Source organism: Hylobates moloch, unplaced genomic scaffold (genome assembly GCF_009828535.3).
Source record: "Hylobates moloch isolate HMO894 unplaced genomic scaffold, HMol_V3 SCAFFOLD_5, whole genome shotgun sequence".
Taxonomy (NCBI): Eukaryota; Metazoa; Chordata; class Mammalia; order Primates; family Hylobatidae; genus Hylobates; species Hylobates moloch.
Genome location: NW_026652280.1, coordinates 20,563,323 through 20,565,182, shown reverse-complemented (window position 1 = coordinate 20,565,182; position 1,860 = coordinate 20,563,323). Strand labels below are relative to the sequence as shown.

The 1,860-nt window shown below is 45.5% G+C and overlaps 1 protein-coding gene across 1 annotated transcript in view; it reads left to right on the top strand.

The window, feature by feature from the left end:
• LOC116467778 (O-acyltransferase like protein) overlaps window positions 1-1,860 on the top strand; it is a 73,756-nt gene that overhangs the window by 46,236 nt on the left and 25,660 nt on the right. The window contains 1 exon segment of the mRNA XM_032151465.1: window positions 1,445-1,546. Within this exon segment, the coding sequence (XP_032007356.1) occupies window positions 1,445-1,546 (102 nt within the window).

The window sequence follows — 1,860 nt, the reverse complement described above, 5'->3', positions numbered from 1 at the left end:
CTCACCACCACGCCTGGCTAATTTTTTGTATTTTTAGTAGAGACGGGGTTTCACCGTGTTAGCCAGGATGGTCTGGATCTCCTGACCTCGTGATCCACCCGCCTCAGCCTCCCAAAGTGCTGGGATTACAGGCATGCGCCACTGCGCCCGGCCAATAATCTCTAGGTCTCGCCTTTCCCATCAGAGAAGCCAGAATGATAGTATCTTCCTTTTTACCTAATAGAGCTGTTTATTCATCTATTCAATCATTCCCTCAACAAACAACTATTTATTTATTTTTTTGGGAGTCTCGCTCTATCATCCAGGCTGGAGTACAGTGGTGCGATCTTGGCTCACTGCAACCTCCGCCTCCCAGGTTCAAACGATTCTCCTGCCTCAGCCTCCTGAGTAGCTGGGACTACAGGCACATGCCACCACGCTCAGCAAATTTTTGTATTTTTAGTAGAGGTGGCCTTTCACCAGGTTGGCCAGGCTGGTCTTGAACTCCTGACCTCAAGTGATCCACCCATCTCCCAAAGTGCTGGGGTTACAGGTGTGAGTCACTGGGTCCGGCCAACAAACGTTTTTTGCAAAGTAGTTTGGTACGACTGGAGAAGGAAAAGCAATCTCATTAGTGAAAGTACTTTGAAAGTGATGTGTTACTACACAAATGGAAAGTCTTGGTGTTATTATTTCAAAAGACCAAATGGTAGTCATTAATATTGTTCAACAAATCTTTCTGTGTCCCTCCCTTTTGAGCACTTGGCAACATTTCACTTCCTGGCCCCATTGTGATTGGGTGGGTCACATCATTAGTTCTGACCAAGTGGTACCTGGTATTGCCATTATGCTAAGTGCTTTAAACTCTTATGCTAAGAGCTTTAATCGTGCCACTTTTAGATAGATGGTTCAATTGCTAGTTTGTGGCTTTCCAGAATGCTGTTGTCATCTTCCATGGCCACTGGTGAGGTTTCAGATGGTGGCTGCTCTGTCAACCTGGGCATGCAGCATGAGCAAGAACAAAACAATTGTTTTTGGCTGGGCACTGTGGCTCACACTTGTAATCCCAGCACTTTGGGAGGCCAAGGCTGGTGAATCATGATGAGGTGAGGAGTTCGAGACCAGCCTGGCCAACATGGTGAAAACCCGTCTCTACTAAAAATACAAAAATTAGCTAGGTGTGGTGGTAGGCGCCTGTAATACCAGCTACTTGGGAGGCTGAGGCAGGAGAATCACTTGAACCCGAGAGGTGGAGGTTGCAGTGACCCGAGATTGTGCCACTGCACTCCAGCCTGGGTGACAGAGCTAGACAGCGTCTAAGAAAAAAAAAATTGTTTGAAGACTTGGAGGTGCTTTGTTAACACATTATAATTTATTCTATCCAGATTGGGATAACCAAATGAATCAGTCAATGAACTGTATCATTGATAAGTAATTTCTGTGACAATTCTTCTTTTTCTTTTAGTGGTTGGTTAAGTGCAAGGTCGTTTTTAAAGATGCATCAGAATTCAGACAAAGGAATGATCCCTAAAGTCATACTCAGATACTTTCTCAGTCGCCTGGTAAGGTAGGTGTCACGTGCGTCTGTGTGAAGAGACCACCAAACAGGATTTGTGCGAGCAACAAGGCTGTTTACTTCACCTGGGTGCAGGCGGGCTGAGTCTGAAAAGAGAGTCAGCAAAGGGTGGTGGGATTGTCATTAGTTCTTACATGTTTTGGGATAGGCGGTGGAGTTAGGAGCAATGTTTTGTGGGCAGGGGCTGGATCTCACAAAGTACATTCTCAAGGGTGGGAAGAATTACAAAGAACCTTCTTAAAGGAAGGGGAGATTACTAAGTATATTGATCAGTTAGGGTGGGGCAGAAACAAATCACAATGGTG